Source organism: Lontra canadensis, unplaced genomic scaffold (genome assembly GCF_010015895.1).
Source record: "Lontra canadensis isolate GAN:19392208 unplaced genomic scaffold, GSC_riverotter_1.0 scaffold75, whole genome shotgun sequence".
NCBI lineage: Eukaryota > Metazoa > Chordata > Mammalia > Carnivora > Mustelidae > Lontra > Lontra canadensis.
In genome coordinates this window covers 3,638,456-3,657,006 of record NW_022631069.1, presented here as the reverse complement: position 1 = coordinate 3,657,006, position 18,551 = coordinate 3,638,456, and the positions used below count along the sequence as shown (strand labels likewise).

Here is an 18,551-nt window from a genome sequence, read left to right as displayed (position 1 = left end):
TGCTCTTTTGGGTCTTAAACGTCTGGTAGCCAGTAACCTCAGCAGTTACTCTAGCCCAGTTCGTTCTAAATGGAAGAATCATTTGGGAATTGAAAATGCAGGAAAACTTCCCTCATTTTCCCCCCAGTCTATGAAAAAATATGAAACTTGACTGAATTAGATCCCAAACCCAATATTTATGGTTATTCTCTTAACAAGTTTTAAACATGCTTCATTTGAATTCAACATAATTTCAAAATTATAACTAAAACAGTCAACAAAATATGTGTGTACCTAATTTGTTAAATGTATGTGTTTGGGGAGAAAATACTTAGAACAAACAAGTCAATTCTTTTCATTAAGTACATTAAAATTTAAGGGTAGTGTTTATATTATGACTCTTGATACGGCAAGACAAAATTATTCCATGATATAGCTATTGAATGAGGCTCACTACTCCCCAATGATTTCACAAATTACAGTTCCAACTAGCTATAAAATAACCAAATCGGTTCTGATATGGCCATAAAATTAAGCCTGAAAAAATAGTGAGGTAAATTACCCCTTTAAAATCAAGTTGTTGAACAATATGTTCTGTATGATTCTATTTCTGTCAGAAAAAAAAATCTATATTGGTGTGAATATATGCATAGAAATTATTAAAAAAAAGATCTGGCAGAATATTTATCACACTGTAAAGAATATATATCAGACTCAGTAAGGGACATAGGGCGGAGAGGGGAACTTTCACATTTTACCCTCCATCTGCACTGTCTAGATTTTTTATTCACAATTATATTCCCCTGTTACCTCTGTCAACAACTTAAAATCCAAAAAACAAAGCAACCAATAGAAGCTACCTTCTGAAATTGAAACCAATCTCTCATGATCTTATTTTTATACAATATTGTACCCTAAACACTTTATTTGTTGTTTTAAATTATGAGTTAATTCCATTCAAGTCTTCAGTAAATTTAAGATTGAAGGGATCGTTACATCTAAGAGGTTGTGAAACTTCTCTAGAAGTCTTTAAAAAAAAAAAAAAAAAAAAAGAGGAGGAGGTTGTCCCTGAACAGGACAAGTGTGGACTGACCTACAGCAATGGCTGGTTTTTCAGCTCCATACTGAAAGTCCTTCCTAGCAAAGTCAGTCAAGGTCACCGACGCAATCAACAAATGGGCAAACACCGTCTAGGTTATCCAAAGGCCCTGGGGCTCTCAAAGTAACATGTGGGGTAGGAAAGCTGGCCGCCTCAGACATTTCAAAACACCGGACAATGACTCCACTTCCCCTACGCTGCAGATACAGGGCTAAGGTACCCAACAGAAAAAGCCACGTGCGTCCTTTGGTCACGGGCAATGCAGAGTGTCAGATTAATTTTGCTTTAGAGCTGAACAATATCACTAGAGCAAGAGCGAGCAATCATATTGGTTACCACGTAGGATAAACAGATTAATTACTACTTAATGCGGAGAGACAGAAGACTTCAATGGATGGGGCGCCTGAGGGAAGGGAAGTTGATAAAAAGGGGTCTGTGAGAAGGAGGTCAACAGCCTGCCTCATGACAAATCTCTGTTGCCAGCACGCCACAGGCCGGGATCCAGTGCCCTGAGGGCAGAGATGGTGTTCTCAGAAGTCACCAAGAAAAAGGAGGCATGGAGTGCCCTCCAAAGAATGGGAAAACGGGTGCTACAGACAAAAACAGTATTAAACACCCCAAAATAAGGCCAAGTTTAGGCAATCCTGAACATGCTCCCAGACATCAAAGAATCAGATTTGGGGAAAGAACACACAACTGGTATCGGATTCTCCCCCAATCCCCTGCCCCGTTTTAATAAAGGGAAGGCCTAGGGACCTGAAAGTCAAGGGGAAGAGGCCACGCATTTCTTTGAGTTCATAATTTTGTTAGCATGTCTTTGCCCTGACGGTGTTCTGATGGATTCACAAAAGCTCTTTCCTTGGTACAGGAACAGGTCCCCTTCACTTCCACTCTAGACCCTCACCACCAGGAATGCCTCCTACCCTCCCTGGCTACTTCTCCAGAGGTCCTCCAGGACACCCACTTACAGCTCTCTGGTATCTTCCTTCCATCTCAGATCCAAATACCCAGACGTCATGCCAACTGACTGACTGCTCCTTCCGGTGACAGCCACTGACACTCACGTCAGACTTCTCCAGTCCTTGGGAAACCTTCTCAAAGCAGCCGCAATGTGCCCATGGTGGCCTCCAGCCCCGCAATTCTGCCAGATCCTCCTTGACCTATTACTTAAGAAATGCCTAACATTCCAGCTCTTCCAGAAAGCCTTTCCAGACTGACCACTGACAAGCTACTCCAGCCTCATCCCTCTCCTAGACAGAAGTTCCCTCCCTACTACTGCCGAGCTGAAAACAAGAACACACTTGCCCACCCCCTCCTTCCCCAAAAGACACCTGTCCTCGGAGAGCACATAGTGTCATTGTCTTCCTGTCCATTTGCACAGGGATTTACTGCTTGCTTTACTGCTGGCCTTAGAGGATCATCGCCTAGAAGACAGGGACGTTGGGCAAAGCCTGGGTCACCTGGATGATGAGGAAGAGGATATGTGGGGGGAGTTTAATTAAAGGGTTAATAGAGGATTAGGCAGAAACTTTGCTTCAACTCTCATTATCACAAAGCCTGTTATAAAGGTTCTTCAAATACATCTGATCACTTTCCAGCCTGAGTAGAGTTAATATAATTTAATCTTTGATTTAGGATCTTGCAGTGCCCTGAGGCTCATCACTCTCTTCTGCTACTATAATTATAGATGCGGAAGATGTAGAGACTGGACGGATGGTGGCCTGGAAGTTAATTTCTGGAATAAATCCTTGCTACCCCATCTTGCGATTTTTGCCTTTCGGAAAGTGGAGTTCAAAAATAAAAAACAAAATCTCCCTTAATTGAAGGTTCCAGTTAAGGGAGGTTCATTGCCATGGACTTTGTTAAGTGCCCACCACTGTGGCCCACAATTAGTCACTTAATAAAGCCTTCTTGATGAGGGAATTTGGCAACATGTGATTTTCTACAAATGCAAGCTTGATTTTGACGCAACCACTCATTTCTTTGAAAATCAGGGGGCATTCACACACAGGTGTCCTAAATTTCCTTAAATTAAAAACCAACCCTTCTCGAGGAGTTAGCTGTGCTCGCTTTCAAGCAGCAAAGAAACAGGTGTCCAATCATGGCAAATGAAGAGCTCCCGAAGGAACCTAAAAATATTAATCAAGGAGCCATAATGGAGGATGCACGAGGCCAGGGACCAGGGGAGGCCAGCAACAGCGCCACTTCAGTTTCCAGGCCAGGGCTCAGCGGAAGTGGTCCGCCTGGGCTCCGGGAGACCCAGCCTAAGCCCACCTCCCAAACTCATTACAGTCGAAGGCGGTTCTGTGGGCCCTCATCATCCCAGGTGAACTGGACCCTAAAACCACCGCCAGTCATTTCTCGAGACCCTACTGGGCCACCCTACCACCGTTACGACTGCTGTCTCCTCTGCGCCGTGAGGATTCTACTGGGAACGGAATGCTCCCCACATGGAAACCCTGCCCGTTTCGGAAAGCTAATGAAGTCCTCTCACACGGCGTCCTCCCGGCAACCACCGCCTACACTGAACTTCACTGTGCACTTCACAGGGGTCCTTGAACAGAAGTCAGGAGCTATGTGAACTTGAATGGGAAAGAAAAATACGCCTTTATTTTCAACTAACCTCTTTGTGAATGTGGACCATTTGATTATGGATGCAGGCAGACGTCATGACGATGTCTCTAGGACCTGTGACTCTGTCACAACAAAAATCACATATGCTTTCATATCACATCACGGTTGACACTGATACCTCAACATACCGTTTTCGTGCCTCACTATGCCATAATTACAATAACTGTTGGACCTGCTGCTAGAGGGTCATTATTTAATGTGTTACTAAAGAAGCGTATTGCTATAATCATAAATTGGTTTAATGTTTTGACGACTATATCTCAATATAATTTATTTCCTTTGTTAGCCGATGTGTTTTTATTTGCACATTTCAATATGTTCTCCAGGGAAAGGGTCCAGAGGTTTCACCATACTGCCCCAAGGATCCAGGGCCCAAGAAAGATTAAATGTCACCCTGTTTGTCGACATTTTAAAAGCACAAGTTCTAGAGCCCAACTTGGATTCAAATCTAGACTCTGCCCATCTCTAGTGCTTGTCCTTTGAGCGAAACGACCTGAGCTCCCTGAGCCTTGAGTTTCCTTGTCCTGGGCAAGGAGGAATATCGAAACCATTTAGTCATCAAAAAATTAACTGAACAGGGGCACCTGGGTGGCTCAGTGTGTTAAAGCCTCTGCCTTCGGCTCAGGTCATGATCCCAGGGTCCTGGGAACGAGCCCCACATTGGGCTCTCTGCTCAATGGGGAGCCTGCTTCCTCCTCTTCTCTCTGCCTGCCTCTCTGCCTACTTCTTTCAAATAAATAATTTAAAATCTTAAAAAAAAAAATTAACTGAACACCTACTTACTTTGTGCCAGGCATAAGGCTGAGTTCTGGGGCTACGGCAGTGCACATGATAGGGAGGGTCCTCCGTATGGAAGGGCTTTGCTCCGCCAAGTATCTAGCAGTGACTGGCACACAAGCGGACTAAAAACACTACAGTCACTACTGTTAAAATCACAACACTGCCTGCGTGATTGTATGTGAATTTATGTTGCTTCCCATTATAAAGACTATTGGCTCATCTGGCTCGCGCCCTCCCGGTAAGGCTTCTTAGAGGCCAGGGGCTGGGCCGCAGAGTCACAGAGGGGCAGCGGGCGAGATGGAAGAACACAGGCTTTGGACCAGAAGATCTTGGCTTCAAAACCCTCTGCTGTCACTCACTAGCTCTGTCGCTCAGCCAGCAAGCCACTGCTGACCCTCCCACATCTGTTCTCTTCTCGGAACTCTCAGTTTTTAGCTGGTCAGAATTAAGGATGCCAAAAAAAAAAAAAAGAATTAAGGATGCCATTTCTCAGGCCCCCTTGCAGCCGAGTACAGTCATGCACTCAAGTTCTAGCCAACAGGGGTATAAGCAGAAGAGGGAGAGCAACCTTCCAGAAATGTCCTTAAATTATGAAGTCTTGCCCTTTGCCAATCCTTTACCCCCTTCATGATGGCTGGGGCTAGCACAGCCATCTCAGATCATGCCATGACCTTGGGAATGGAGGCATGCACGAGGGACAAGACAGAAGGGGCCTGGATCCCTGCCACTGTGGAACACCATATTGAGCTGGTACAGTAGTCTTCCTGAGGCAGGTTCCTTAACCTCCCTGGACCTCAGTGGCTCCATCTACACACAGGTGATGCTGGGAGTCCTCTATCCAGTGAGTGTACGTGGAGGACTTCATGAGATGGGGCTCGAGTCACAGCCAAGGCCAGAGCAAGGAGAGGTGGTATCATTACTGTTCTTCCCTTACTGCAATGCAAAGTACAGGGCACGGGGGCATCTTAACACAGCCTGGGGGGCATAGTGGTGACTCAGTAATTCGCAGGGTTGAAAGGCCTCCTAGCCGGTCTAGCCCTCCTGATAATAGGCACCCCGGTGTCCCCAGGAAAGGGACAGTGTACCACCCCTGCAACAACTGCTAGGATGGTACTTGTTCACCCATAAATCACGACCTTCAGAACTCATCCCCTGACCACCCCCAAGCTGCTTCACTTGTGTCTTCTGCCTTTGATCATGAGTCCTGCCTCTGAGCTCACTCTCATCAGAACATCAAAGTTCCCTTCAATCTCTTTTGGAAGAACCCTCTGGCCTCTTCCCTAGCTAACGGCATGGTAAGGGATCACTGCCTGGGTCCCATCCTATTCAAGGAAGCAGCCTCTCAAACTCTACACATGAAATTTGCCGCCGCTGGAGGAGAAGACGAATGGTCATGAGCCAGCTACAGGTTCTCCTGGGCTGATCCACAGATGTCCCAATCTCCTCTTTCCAGGCTCACACTTCTAAAGCTATTTCGTCTTGTTTGCAACATCAGCACTGGCCTAGGAGGCATAACTCTTCATGGCTATGCAAAACCGAAATCTGCTTTATGGGCCTGAAACTTACAATCATCTTTCTTGATTGTCCCCTTCCTGTTCTTGCAGACACAAATCCTAGTCTGTCTCTCCCACATGGCTCTCATTTTGCCATGTCCCTGTCACTCATGCAGGCTGCTGCCTGGCACAGCCCCGGCCCCCTCCCCCTCTCTCCTCATTCCCTCCTTTTTCACACGCACGCCCACAGTCATGCCACGGTCACACCAGCCCCTGCTCGTGCTTGCTCTCACTCTCTCTCTCTCATCTTCTGCCCCTCTGGCTCCGCCCATTCTCAGCAATGGAGACTTCACTAACCCTCGTGGCTCAACCAGGCCTGGGCATCAGGTGGCTCTGGAATTGGCACAAGGGTGGCCGTGGCAGCCAGTGGCTCCCAAGCTGGGTGGGGCAGCCAGCGCTGCAAGAGGAAGAGACAAGACATAGCGGTCACTGTGGCTTCGGGGAGGACAGACACAAGGGCAGGAGTCAGCCCCCAGACAAGCCGAAAAGGAGGAACCTGATCCAAATACCCGACGCGGGCAAAGGAAGGGGGAACAAAGCGTGGGTCCACAAGTGTCCACAAGTGCGGAGGGAGTTGCTGGCATGTGGGAGATGGACGCCGGGTCCGCCCTCAGGGACTGTCACCGGGCTTTCTGACTCAAACTGCTGTTTCTGGAGGCTGACAGCACCTGTACCCGCGCCACTGTGCAGAGTACTTAGCCTCATCCTACTTTGTACAAACAAAATTTGATTCTGGGTGTGTGACCCACATGAGCACAAAACCTTGGGATTCTTTGCCCTTTGAAATTCACATTACACATTAATTTACATTACACAGCAAGAATGCTGACGCATGAATCAGCCCACACCAGACTGCAAGGAGGAAATAAGACCCCCAACCTGGGTTTTGTTCCCTCCCTAGACACCTCCAGTTCTCCAAGGTTAGCAGGGGGGATAGCAAGAGCCCTCCCCACCCCTGCTGACGGTCACGCGGTGATGGGAGAGGTTGAGCCTTCAGCAGCAGGAGGTAAAGCACCAGGCACACCCACTTCTGAACCTTCCCACCCTCACCCACGGCGGGTCCTCTGGTGGAGGCCAGTGCTCCCCTTCACCGCCACCCTGAGGCTCCTTTCCTTCCCTCCCCGGCACCTGTTTCTAAGGGGGCGAGAGGGGAGGCAAGAGAAGAGTGTCAGGGCCCAAGGACCAGTCCACAGAGTGGCCCAGAGGGTGAGCAGCAGAGGGACCTGCAGGAAGCCTCCCATTTCTAGAGCAGCCGGAACAAACAAAAGGCACAAATGTCCCATTTCCTTGTTTTGCCATTGGTGGCTCCTTCTCCTGCCCTGGGCCCCACCCTTCCACCCAGCCCTCTATCCCGCCTTAGCCATCCCACCCTCCTCCAACTCCCCAGGGCCTTCCTTGTTTGTCCTCTTGAATCCACAGGAATCACTAATTACTGATTTAAACGCAGACACGAAGTCAATGACAAATGCAGTATGAACAAGTATCAATGGGATATTCAGGACTGGTGCACAGAGAGCTATCGGCTTTCTTAACTCTGCCTGAACAGAAGGGAGACACGGGGACACCTTATCCTCACCCACCCCAGAGCACAGCACCGACGAACCTGCCTGGGGACCCTGTGTCTGAGTGTGTGCGGGAGCGGGCAGGGCTGGCACTAATGAACTCACACACTGGTTCTTTCACTTGGAACTACCTTGAGAGCAGAAAGACTGATGCCTGGCTCACCCTCCCGGAGAATCTGGTTTCATTGGTCTGGGGCTGCTGCCGGAGATCGGGACTTTTAAAAGCTTCCCCCAGGGATTACGACATGCACCCAAGTTTAAGAATCACTGACTACACACGTTTATTATGTGTTCCAGACATTTTTCAAAGTAGTCAAGGTATTCAGGACACCTTATAGGCTTTCACTGTCAAGAGAGTCCTTGGAGGGATCATCCCATTTTACTGAGGTCTATAGGGCCATCACGATGAGGCTCAGATTCAAATCAGGCTCTCAAACTCCAAAACCTGTTCTTTCCACCCAACTGTGAAGTCCTACAAGCATACAAACAACGCACCAGAGCAATCTCCACTGCCAGCAGGTCATGAATAAACTCCGTAAATGCCAAATATCTAGATTCGGAAATGCAGACACCATAGGCAGCCATGGTGACCTCTTTACGCAGGGGACAGAAGCACACAGAGAGGTCAGACAGTGGGCTCCTGTGCGAGCTCTGAGGAGATGGACAGGATGCATCAGATCGTGGCTAGGAAGTTTATCCTAGACCCCAGATGTGTCCTCAGATACTACACACAAGCTGATGTTTGATGGTATAGAAAGTATGGGCAAGGGGGCACGGGGGCTCTGCAATGGGAAGGGGATCCCTGGGGCAGGTATCAAGGGTTTACCTCTTGGGACCACAGTTCCTCAGCCTGCTCTAAGCATTCTGGCCTTCTGTAGGGGCACCAAAACCATTCCTAACACATTCCCTCGCAAGCAGCTTCCCCTCCTCCAGTCTCTCTTCTTCCAGAACTACGCTCTGAGTTTCCTTGGTGAGGGGACATAAGACTGGGATCCTAAAACACTTTTAGGCTCCAGGTCACTCAGGCAGGGCAATGCATCCCTTCGCCACCCTATTTCCACCCATGACTACTCCCCCCTCCCCCCCGCCACAAAAAAAGGCAAAAAACAACAAAAAACGCAGCCTCATTACCACCAAACCAACTTTCCCCACAGTAAGAATAACGGTGCCACTTTGAATTTGGAATTAGTGTGGACAGCGGATAAGACACTGAAGTTTATAAGGTACATGGAGCCCCTAAACCACTAACATGCAGATGGAGGGATCTCACCGCAAGGCAAGGCTGGGAACAGACACTTCAAGGACAGTAGATGTTCCTTCTTAAAGACAGCAAACAATATCTCACCGTTCCTCCCGGGTCAGAATAGGGCCTCTTGGTACCCTAGTCCAACCTATGATACATAACTGCTGTGTGCCGGTGTCCCCCAAGCCAAGTGTTGATGGGAAAGAACCACAAGGAATTACAGGAACCAACAGCAGGTTAAACTTTCACATCGATCGCACTGATAAGCAGAGCCACTTACCCAGCACAGCCAGACAACTCAGCACTGGGAAAAAGCACTTCATGTCGGCAGCAGAGAAGAGACACAACACAGGACGCTCCCTCTTCTCTCGCACTTAATCTCTCATTTCTGGCAATCCACTTATAGCTCCAGAGGACAGTTTTGGAAATAGAACGTAACTCAAAAAATGAAAACAGGTTAAAGAGAAGAGATCAACAAGATGGGGGGGAGGGGGGCGGCCAGTGGCTTGTGTTGAACTCCCCTATGCTAAAAGAAGGGTCCAGAACAATTCTGAAGGCCCTCTAGGCTTCTGCCACATCGTGTGCCTTGCGGTTTCCACTGGAATTGTAGACTGCAGTGAATTAATCCTCAAGGAATAGGGAAAAAAGAGTCTGAGAAAATCCTTTCATCCACTGATTATACAGAAATGTCCTTGGCTTCCCAGTGAAGGTGTCTGTAAGCTCCCTCATTCGGATTCCCCAAAGGAAACAGGGCAGGTTTTGTCAAAACCTCTGACAGCTAAATCGCCCCGGAATGGCACCGACTGTCTGGGTTTCTTCATCAAAAAGTCCGTCTCCATCCATGTCGGTAGGTCAGGGAGCTGCCACCTGCCCCACACCTACCCAGAACACACGAAGCAAGTTGGCGTTCAGCGGCCCCGAGGCGAAGCCGGTCCCACAATGCCAGCAGATTTCTAAAACAAACAACAGAGATGTATCAAAGGCGAACACCAGCGCCGCAAAACCGAGAGGCGCTGAGCGCTGGGCTGCTCTGGACGCCTGGGTCCCGTTCCCGGATCAGGACAGTCAACCCGGGCGTTCTGACCTTGGGCAAGTCGCTACACTGGCCCCCGCCTCAGTTTCCCTGCCCACAGCAGGGCAAATGCGGGAAGCCCGATTGTTCCAGCAATACTTTGCCCACACGCCTCACTCCAGGGAATTCCCTTCGCCTCCTGCCGAGCCCGGCGCCGCGGGGAGCCCCACCCTTCGCGGGGGCACAGCGGGAGGGGGCTCCGACGTGGGGCCGCCACTCCCGGTGCCACCTCCGGCCCCCGCCCCAAACGTGGGAGCTCCGCGCGCGCCGCGTCCCAGGTGGCCCCGCTATTGTTTTACCTTCCCGGGTGTTTATTTTCGCTGATTGGAAAGAAAAGAGACGGAGGAAGAAGGGAGCGGGGGCTGCGCTTTCCGGGGCCGGGGCGCGCTCACCGCGCGCCCGACCGGCCAGGGAAGGGTCTCGGGCCCGACCCCCGAGCGGAGCCGGCCCCGCGCCCGCCGCCGCCCTCCCCGCCCCCTGCCCCGGGTTCCCGGCTGCCCGCGCCGCAGCCCCTCCGCGCGCCGCCCGCGCTCCCACCGGATACTGACCTCGCCCCCGGCCCTCTCCCTCCGTGCGTCGGTCCGGCGGCTAGCAGTCTGGGCGCACGCCTCCGGGGACGCGCCGCCTTCTCCCTCTCCCCCCGCAGCCGCACCGGCAGCCGCGCTCCGGCCCCTCCCGAGTCCCCGCCCCTCCAGCCCGGCCCGCTGCACCCGGTGGAGCAGCGCGCGGGGCGAGGGCGGTGGCCTGGGCGAGAAGCCCCGCCCTTGGCCCACCCCTTCCCCCGCCCCCGGAGAAGAGTGGCCCGTCCCAGAGGCCCGGTGGGGGGCGGGGGGGACGCGGGGGCCGCTGGTTTCTGGGGCGCACCTGCCCAGGGCAAGAGCCGCCCCAGGGCCTGGGCACAGGGAGCGTGTGGGCCGGACAGCTCTGAAAGTTAAGTAGGGCGTCACACGCAGGCTACGGCGCTGTGGGCAAGAAGCACAAGGCCCTTCCCAAAGCCCAGCAAAGTACCATGAGCCTTGAAGTGGGCGGCAAGGGAGCAGTGTCCTCTCTCCCGGAAATAAAACAAAGCCCTTAGCAGGGGACTTGAATCCCTTCATGTAGTGGAACCCCATATAGTGCTTCATTCTAGGGCAGAACTTCCTAGAAGTTGTGGCCGAACTGGACTATGGACCCAACCTGGGTTCTAACCCTGGTTCTTCCACGTCCTTGCGGCCGACCTTGGAGTTACTTCACCTCTCTGGACCTTAGTTTCCCCGTCTGTTGTATGGGGAAATAGCCCGCCCCTACTAAATAGGGTTATGGGAGTTGTCCATGGCACACTTGTAAAGCACTTCAGAATGGAGCCTGTCCCATCTTAAGCACTTGGTAAATGTAAGATACAATTATTTTATGAGGAACAGCCCTATCCAAACAAGTGCATTTTCATCCATTCAATACTTAATGAATACACATGCCTTCTGGGTAGGAATGGTCAAAAGGTAACCAAGATAGAGGAAGACAGTCCTGCCCTCCTGGAGTTTGCAGTCTAGTGGGGAGACTATAAAAGGAGTAAGGCAAGAAAAGAACAAAGGGTTGAGGAAGCACATTCTAGGGCCCGGATCCTGTGTTGCTGGGTTGGGACAGGAGGAGGAGGGCTTTGGTCAAATCAGGTCAGGTGCCAGGAAGGCTTCCTGGAGGAAATGAAAACAGGTAGAATCCAAAAGAGCAGAAGGAGGCTCCGGAGGAAGGAGAGGAAGGAGAGAAAGAGTAACTGAGTCTGGACCCTGAATCAGTACCCTCCAAGACCTAGAGGGAGGAGAGAGCGGTCCAGTTAGAAAACCCGAAATCTCTGCTGGGCACAAATTAGGCTGTAAGAAAGTGGCAAGAAATGGCAGAGAAGAAATCTGGTGCCAGAAGCTAGAGGACTTTGTATGGTGTTTTAAGGGGTTTGGACTTCAGGGACCCCTGGGTAGCTCAGTCAGGCGGCGTGATCCTGGGGCACTGGGGTTGAGTCCCGCTTCGGGCTCCTTGCTCAGCAGGAAGCCTGCTTCTCCCTCTGCCTGCTGCTCCCCCTGCTTGTGCTCCCTCTCTCTCTCACACACATAAATGAAGTCTTTCAAAAAAGGGGGGGGTGGACTTTAGTCCAGGGCAATAGTGAAACCCCTGAAGGTTCTAAGCAAGGCAGTACCGTTCCCAGATGTACATTCTAAAAAGACCCCTCTGGCCTAGATGTGGAAGATGGGAGGGGAGTGCAGTTCGAGTAGGTGTTGCTGAAAATCCAGACAAGGGATCCTGGTGACCAGGACCACAGAAGTAGCAACAGGGAGGGAGAGACATGAGCAGGTCCCTTGGATGTCAGGAAGTAAACTCCATGGAATGCCAGGTTGAAGGTGAGGAATGGGGCAGAAAAACCAGCTCCCCCTCAAAAACTGAGATCCAGATACATAGGATAAGATTGGATGCATTGAGTTGGAGAGGCCCAAGAGTCATAGAAGGGAAGATGTCCAAAAAGCAGTTGGGGGGCGGGGTGTGGAGTTCAGAACTCAGAAAGAGACTGTGGGTTTATAAGATGTTTTTCGCTCTATTGTACAGTATGGTAATGAAAGGATTTTGTGAAGGAGAATACTGATAATTAATGTATTAAAAAATATATTAGTGGGTGCCTGGGTGGCTCAGTGGGTTAAAGCCTCTGCCTTCAGCTCAGGTCATGATCCCAGGGTCCTGGGATCGAGCCCCGCATCGGGCTCTCTGCTTGGCCGGGAGCCTGCTTCCCTTCCTCTCTCTCTGCCTGTCTCTCTGCCTACTTGTGATCTCTGTCTGTCAAATAAATAAATAAAATTTTAAAAAATTTAAAAAAATATATTAGTTACCCACTCCCCCAGTGTGCAAGGCAATGAAGAACATGCAGTGGGGAATTAAAAAAAAAAAAAAACAAAAACAAAAACTAAGGGGTCTCACTTGCCCTCCCTCACCCCTCTTCTTTGCAGGCAGGATCTATACTTTAATTACCTTTTATCCCAAACATCTCTCTCTCTCTTTTTTTCTTTAAAGATTTTATTTATTTAGTTGACAGAGAGATAGAGAGCACAAGTAAGCAGAGCAGCCAGGCAGAGGGAGAGGGAGAAGCAGGCTCTCCACTGAGCGGGGAGCCTGACACAGGGCTTGAGCCCAGGACTCTGATCATGACCTGAGCCAAAGGCAGACGCTTAAAAACGGAGCCACCCAGGTGCCCCTATCCCAAACATTTCTTGGCATTGTGATCTGTGTACAGTAAGCGCATTATAAGTACTTCAACTGAATTGAATATTTATCACATATACTGAGTGTTATATGGAAAATTTCTTCTTGTGCGTTAAATATTACCTCTTTCCCCCAAGACAACCCTGAATCTGACATCTCTCACTCCTCCTTATCTGCTAGACTCTTTCATTTATTTATTGAGCATATATTGTGTGCCAAGAAAATTCTCCACTCTCATTCGTGGCACTTATCTTAGTGGAAAACACAAACAATGAAATGAATAAATATGTAACATAACATGACATGTGTTCTTGGGAAAAGTGGGAGAAGGGGATCGTGTGTGTGTGTGTGGGATGGGGAGGAGTATTCTGTTATATGTGGGTGACCGGGGAAGATGACATCTCATTAGAAGGACTGAATGAGCCTTGGAGATTTCTGGAAGAAGAGCATTCCAAGCTTAGGAAACAGCAGGTGAAAAGTCCCTTAACATGCTCAGAACTATAAGGTGTGTTGGTGTGCCTGAAGGGACATGAGAGCAAAGGAGGAGGTGAAATGTGATCAGAGAGGTCACAGAGGAAATCCTATAGGACCTCATGGGCTAGCGGGCAATTTATGTCCCTCTGGCTGCAGGGAAAGGAGGTACCAGTGGAGGAGGGACACTGAAAAGGGGGCTCTTGTAGTTGTGCAAGTGAGAGATGACCTTGGCTAGGACTGGGATGAAAATGATACAGGTTGTGAGATATGGGTGGAGTCTAGAAGCATTTTGAGACTATGTTCAATGGTATGTTCTGGAGAACTGGATATGGAGGGGAAGAGAAAGAGGAGTCAAGGGATCTTCAAGAAGAGCTACCTCAGCCTGTGTCAGAACTCTCTGACCCCCCCCCAAGATTGCCCGACCCCTTATCCAAGACCACACTTCCTAAGCATTCAGTCCCTAGACCTCTGCCCAGGGCCACTTCCTCCATCCTTGAACTCTATACTCAGTATCCCTTCTCATTTTTGACTTCTCCACCTACCCCACCTACCATCTAGACCACTGGCATTTTTTGGATGGTTTGTTAACCCTTGACTTCCATCACCACCCCAGATATGTTATGGCTGGTTCCCAGCATAGCTTTCTAATTTGCACACGGATGGACCATCTAAGATATTCCAAGGGCTGTGTTCACTGTAAGGCAGGAGAGTAGAGTAGAGGCATGCCTCATTTTATTGAGATTCACTCTGTTGTGTTTCTCAGCTACTTCTGTTTTTTATAAAATGAAGGTCTGTAGTGACCCTGGTCAGAGCAAGCCTGTTGGTGCCATTCTACCAGGAGCGCTCACTTCATGTCTCTGTGTCACTCACATTTTGTTAATTCTCACGATATTTCCAACTTTTTCATTATTATTATATTTGTGGTTATCTGTGATCAGCGATGGTGACTGGCTAAAAACTCAGATGATGGTTAGCATTTTTCAGCAATAAAGTATTTTTTAATTAAGGTGAGTACATTATTTTTTAGACATCAGGAATTGCACACTTAATAAACTAGAATAGTACAATAGACTACAATAGACATCGGGAAACCAAAAAATTCATTTGACTCATTTTTTTGGCAATATGCACTGTATTGTGGGGGTCTGGAACTTAACCCTCAATATCTCTGGGGCACACCTGTACAGTGAAAAGATTGTCTCTGCCCTCCAGACATAGAAACCATTAAATGAAGTGTTGAACAGTGGTGTGACGGTGGCCCTTTCAGGAGACCAGTTACAGACAGCGGAAGAATCATAAGGGAAGGAGAAGTGGTCAAAGGAGAGGAGGGGACAGAAGTCCCCAGTCAGCAAATACATCGGGTGGCTGGGCCCAACCCTAGCAGCTTGCTTCAAAACAAGTTACGCTGGAATGTCGAACCCTTTCCTGGACTGGCCTGGGCTCAGGTGGATATTCTGGACATTTTGGAAGACTCCTTAATCTTGTCCCCCTGGGGCTTAAATTCAGAAGCCCACAAAGCCAGGCTGAAGCATAGCTTTAGCAAAGAAGCTGTGGTCAGGAACAAAGATCCAGTGTTGCCTGATTTTCTTAGTTTTTCAAGAAAAGCCAGAGATCCAGATTTTCATTTGATTTTCCCTAATTTTATTCATTGGAAGCTAGTGTTTAAAAATAATGTAAACACATTATTATGTGTTTATGTGTTTATTATAGGGGGAACGACAACACGAAATTGGTAGATAAGATATGGGCAAGCGGTTCTATAAGTTGGAGGTCTCCAGACCTACTGGAGCTGTAATCAGAGGCTAATATAAGGAGTGCCTGGGTGGCTTTATGGGTTGAGTGCCTGCCTTCGGCTCAGGTCATGATTCCAGGGTCCTAGGATCGAGTCCCGAATCAGGCTCCTTGCTCCATGGGAAGCCTGCTTCTCTCTCTCTCTCTTTCTGCTGCTCTGCTTACTTGTGCTCTCTCTCTCTGTCAAATAAATAAGTAAAATCTTTAAAAAAAAAAAAAAAGGCTAATATACAGCCACAAGTGACATAATGTTATGGTTTTTTAAAACTGGCGGGGAGTGGGGTGGGGGGAGAAGGCATTAGCCAAGTTCTCTTTTGTCAACTGAAAAAAAGCTGAGGGCAAAGCATTTAGTCTAAAGATAGCCTGACACCTTGTGCTCACAAGTGCCCGTGTTCATTGCCCTTAAGCCATGCAAAATGCCAAGTGGAAGGAGCAAAGCCTCCCCACCCCACAGAACAGCCAAGTCAGAGCTAAAAGTACCGCTAAACAATCCTGATAGCAAGCTTTCTTCTTGGTGATTACCCTCCTACGCGGGTGAGGCTCCCCAGAGCTGGAGACTAGCAATCGCTTACACAGGATACCATCTGTCCTATTTAAAAAAAAAAAAAAAAATGGATTTCACTCTTACATCTCAAGATCAAGGTGGCAAGGGAGCAGAGTAGGCCCCTGAGGCCCTCCCCATGGGTGGGTGCTCGGAACCTGAGGTGTGCCAGCTGGTGTCAGCGAAGGGTCTGGATATGCCGCCCTGGAACTCTGAAGACTGGTTTATCCCAGGGGGGACGTAAGAGTCTATGGAGCTAACATCGTTCCTCCTCCACAAAGCCCCAGAGTTGTGCTCACTGGTCCTCCCGTTCTCCAACTGACAGAGAACGATGGTGTTTGGAGAAAGACGCCAGGTCTGAGCCCCTGACACTTAACTCTGGTCAAGGTACTACCCTCTCGCCTAGGTTCCTCCTTTAGACAGGGGGTGACAACAGCATCTGCCCTCCTAGGGCGCTTGCAAGAATGAAATGAGCTGATACATAAAAGAACTTAGTAAGATGCCTCTAACTAGTTCTCAGTACTCACTGGCTATTGTTGGGCTGATTCTGAACTTCACAGAGTATACGCAGCAAGGGACTGGGAGCCCGACATTCTAGCTTTCTGTCTGGGCTCTGCTGCTCTTGGTGTCTTTTGACCTCTCTGGCCCCAAGTTTCTTATTCTGTAAAGCGAGGTTGGTGAGACTAGGCAGAAGGTCCCAAAGTGGCTGGGCAGGAATGACTCCAGCAGCATGACAAATATAGATTTCCAGGTCCCGTCTGGAAGATTTAGTTTCTGAGCATTGGTGTGAGACTGAACTAGATGATTGTTTGAAAAAATTTCCCCCCACCCTCCTGGTTCTCCTCCCCCTCCTTCTCGGAACCATGCAGGTACTGGCAGCGGTGGGGAACAGGGGGGAAACGCACAGAGACAACAACCTGGTCGCCACTGTCACCTCCCCTCCCCCTGCTAGGGCTCTTCCAGCTCAAAACCTTGGGATAGAGTTTTCACAAATTCATGATCCCATGTCCTGCCTCTAAGCCCAGTTCTGATTTTGATTGCTGGGTCCCTCAACTGTATAGTTTGTTGCCCACTTCAAAAGAATTAGAAGAGCTCATTTCTCTACCCATATTCCCTTCTGAAAGTAGTCCTGACCACACTGAAGAGGCTCCCCATCCTTCCCAGCCCCAACCTTGAGGATTTTGTTGCTGTCCATTTTCTTTGCCAAAAATCTCAGCTAATCCTGATTTGGTTGGGTTTGGGTTTTTTTGGTGGGTTTTTGGGGTTTTTTTTTTTTTTTTTTTTTTTTTTTTTGTTGTTGTTGTTTGGGGGGGGGGTTGTTTGTGTTTTAACCTAATGGCAGCCTTAGATTTGATTCTTCCTACGCTCTGCTCTGGCTCATCACCTGCGTGCACTCTTCTTCCATGGGCTACCTCCCCTTGCTAATGAATGGAACAACCTAGAGCACGTGCGAAGGCAAAGGTTTTGAGCTGAGGCTGAATGCCATGACACTGTCGTGTTGGAGTGACTTCTCTGAGTTGGATTGGCTGGCAACCCCCCCCCACCATGTCTCGCTCTCTCAGTGTCCCAGGGCGGCAGGACTGAGAGCCAGGGCTGGCTGCCACTTTCAACCATGCCATTGCCCAGGTGGAGGACACTCAAGAATTGAGCTCGGCGCCCAATGGTGAAAAAACTGTGAGTTCGATCACAGAGCTTCTGTCCCTGCACAGGGGAAGGGGTGTCACCCCGGATCTGAGATTCTAAGAATCCAAACAACCACGAACTTACTGCAGAAGAGAGCCTTCTGGATGTGAGGGCACTCTTCCTGAGACATCTGTTACCCCACTCATCGCCAGGGCTGTCTAGCCTGATCTGGCTGGCGTGTTGCCTCTTTCTATAAAAGAGTGCAAAGACATTGGCAAATCTCACCCAAATATATATGAGCCCAGCTGACAGTTTCCAAAAGTTCACTTGGAAGTTAATTATTTGGAACTCAGAACATATTTCCCCATAACAGTAATATAGTAGATGATGATTCTATTTTCAGGCTGACACACAAGTCTTTTTAACCCTTAATACACTTAAAATGATAACATATTTAAGAGAAAAGGCAGCAAGCCAACAATACAGATAAAACAATACAAAATAAAGACATTGGGACAAGGAATTTTTTCTTTAAAAAAAATAATATTCACACTGTTCTACACCCCGAGGTGCAAGGAAGCAGGCAAGCTTCCTATCCTCACGGAGCTTACTTTCTGTATTTATTTTACTGTTTATTGTTTGTCTTCCCTGTGAGAACGTAAGCTCCCTGTAGACTGGTACCTGACTGGCCTAGCTCTGTACTGCATGCCCAACGCCTAGAATAGTGCCTAGCACATAGGATGCGTGCAATAAATATTTGATGCATGAATGAGTAAACAACTTCTAGCTGGGGAGACAGACAATAAACAAGGAAGCAAATAAATATGCAATCAAATATCAGATGGTGATTAAGCTCTTTAAAGAACAATAAAGCCGAGAATGCTGGGATAGCACTGGCTATTTTCGATGGAATGGGCATGAAAGTCTTTTCCAAAGAAATGATATTTGCACACAGATCGGAATGAGGAATTGAGTCGTGGA

The 18,551-nt window shown here is 48.9% G+C and overlaps 1 protein-coding gene across 3 annotated transcripts in view; it reads right to left on the bottom strand.

The window, feature by feature from the left end:
* Positions 1-10,593, bottom strand: part of IGSF3 (immunoglobulin superfamily member 3) — a 91,566-nt gene extending 80,973 nt beyond the window's left edge. For 2 of the 3 annotated variants that reach the window (XM_032881339.1, XM_032881341.1), the window contains exons 1-2: positions 10,471-10,593; positions 9,131-9,803 (exon numbers count right to left, since the gene is read on the bottom strand). In XM_032881339.1, the coding sequence (XP_032737230.1) occupies positions 9,131-9,173 (43 nt within the window). In that variant the 5' untranslated portion in view covers positions 9,174-9,803; positions 10,471-10,593. Of the gene's footprint in view, positions 1-9,130; positions 9,804-10,221; positions 10,248-10,470 lie in introns of those variants that run through there. The other variant, XM_032881340.1, reaches the window with a different exon arrangement.
* Positions 10,594-18,551: the final 7,958 nt, after the last annotated feature.